This window comes from Petaurus breviceps, unplaced genomic scaffold (assembly GCF_028583685.1).
Source record: "Petaurus breviceps papuanus isolate PSGF00001 unplaced genomic scaffold, PetGlider_PUasm1.0 154, whole genome shotgun sequence".
Classification (NCBI taxonomy): Eukaryota; Metazoa; Chordata; class Mammalia; order Diprotodontia; family Petauridae; genus Petaurus; species Petaurus breviceps.
This window is the reverse complement of record NW_027185715.1, coordinates 256,118-257,948: the sequence shown is the minus strand read 5'-3', so window position 1 is coordinate 257,948 and position 1,831 is coordinate 256,118. Positions and strand designations below refer to the sequence as shown.

Genomic DNA, 1,831 nt, shown 5'->3' with positions numbered 1-1,831 from the left:
AGCGAGTAAGAGCACCGGCCCCAGTGTTGGGATGACCTGGGGATCGAGTCCAGGCTCAGATACTTAGCACCACACCCAGAAATAACTGGCCGTGTAACCTTGAGCAAGTTACTTAACCCCAACTGCTTAAAAAAAAAAAAAGCTGGCTAAGAAATTTCCTTACCTAACATCCTAAGAATAAGAGACACTGCCATCTATCTATCTCTGTAGTTCAGGTTGATGGTAATTGGTCTTGGGACTAAGGAAGGGACATTCAGAAAGACATTGGGTTATATTGCCCTTACCTATAGCCAAGAAGAGGTCGTTCACATTCATGGCTGTCTTGGCCGACGTCTCCATAAACAATAAGCTGTTGTCATCTGCATATGCCTGGGCTTCCTGCAAAGGATCAGGGTAAGGTATTTCGAAGTTCAGAAATGTGGAGCTGTGTTTCCAAATCTGCATCAGGGTTAGGCAGTACCCATGGCTCCTTCCCTTTAGTTAACTCCCACCAATCCTACTGTCCCACTCCAGCTTGCTGAACCATTTTGTGGTTATTCCAGCAGGGAAGAATAGTATCTACAGGATTCAAAACTCATGTTCTTGGATAGAGAGATGCTGACCCAACAAGTAGTGGTAAAGGATAATGGGATAATGGATAAGATGGATGAGACAACCCTGAGACTTAGGAAACCTCTATATATTAAATTACCTGCCTTCCTTCTTCTCTTCATATTGATACCCTCTAACCCTCTGTTCTGCCATTTCCCAACAATTCAAAAATCCCCCAATTCTCATGTTAGTCTGCTATGTTTGGCTCAGTGCCGAAATGGGAAGGGAAAAAGTGTCCAGAAAAGGAAGAGATGAGAACAAATTGTTTTGGGCAAAAGTGGAGCTCTTGGGGGAGGAACTGTCTGGGCCCACTTACTTCATATTCCACCATGCGCTTGTTGGCCAAGTCAGCCTTGTTTCCTGCCAGGGCAATGACAATGCTGGGACTGGCCTGTCGCTGTAGTTCTTTCACCCATGTCTTTGCTCGGGCAAAGGTTTCCTGGGGAAACAGAGGGAAGTGCGGAAGGGGGTGCAATCTGAACTCCTCTGCCAATTGATGCCCATCACCTTCCAAAAGGTGAGGAAGAAGGCTTCTTCCTTGAAGCCGCATTAGGGATAATTCCTCTTATATACTTATGTATTTTTGTCCAAGTATTTTACAGTACAGGTAAGCTACTTCAAGTGTGCATATCTTGTTTTCCCAACTTAACTTAAAAATATAGTGGAAAGAACAATACACTTAAGAGTTCTGGCTCTGATACTTGCTAGCAACATAATGAGGCAAAGTCACTTAATGTTCTGAGTTTCAGTTTCCTAGTGTGTAAAATGGAGATAATATTCATATTACCTACTTCACACTGTTATTGCGAGAAGAGCAGACTGTAAGCTGTAAACCACTACATAAATGTAACCTATTATTATTCTTTGACATTCTCCTATAGTACCTTGTCCTAGGCTCTGCCCACAAAGATTCAAAATTCGGACTATCCAATTCTCAGAATTCCAAAATTGGGGGACATGATCTTCACATCACTTACCTGGTTAGTGATATCATAGACCACAATAGCAGCCTGGGCACCCCGGTAGTACATAGGTGCCAAGCTGTGGTATCGTTCCTGTCCTGCCGTGTCCCAGATTTCAAACTTGACTGTGGTATCATCCAGACAAACTGACTGTGTGAGGAAGGCAGCTGTGGAGAGAGAATTCGGTTAGGAGGAAGGGAGGATGACCAAGAGAGGAGGTACAGAAAAAGCAGTAAATGAGGTGACTGGGAAAACCCTCTCCCCCCATCCATTACACG

General features: G+C 44.1%; 1 protein-coding gene across 1 annotated transcript in view; it reads right to left on the bottom strand.

Annotated features, from left to right (window-relative positions):
• Nucleotides 1–1,831, bottom strand: part of RAB5B (RAB5B, member RAS oncogene family) — a 6,056-nt gene that overhangs the window by 3,149 nt on the left and 1,076 nt on the right. Inside the window, exons 2-4 of the mRNA XM_069079038.1 lie at nt 1,569–1,720; nt 908–1,030; nt 285–378 (exon numbers count right to left, since the gene is read on the bottom strand). Of these exons, the coding sequence (XP_068935139.1) occupies nt 285–378; nt 908–1,030; nt 1,569–1,720 (369 nt within the window). The remainder of the gene's footprint in view (nt 1–284; nt 379–907; nt 1,031–1,568; nt 1,721–1,831) is intronic.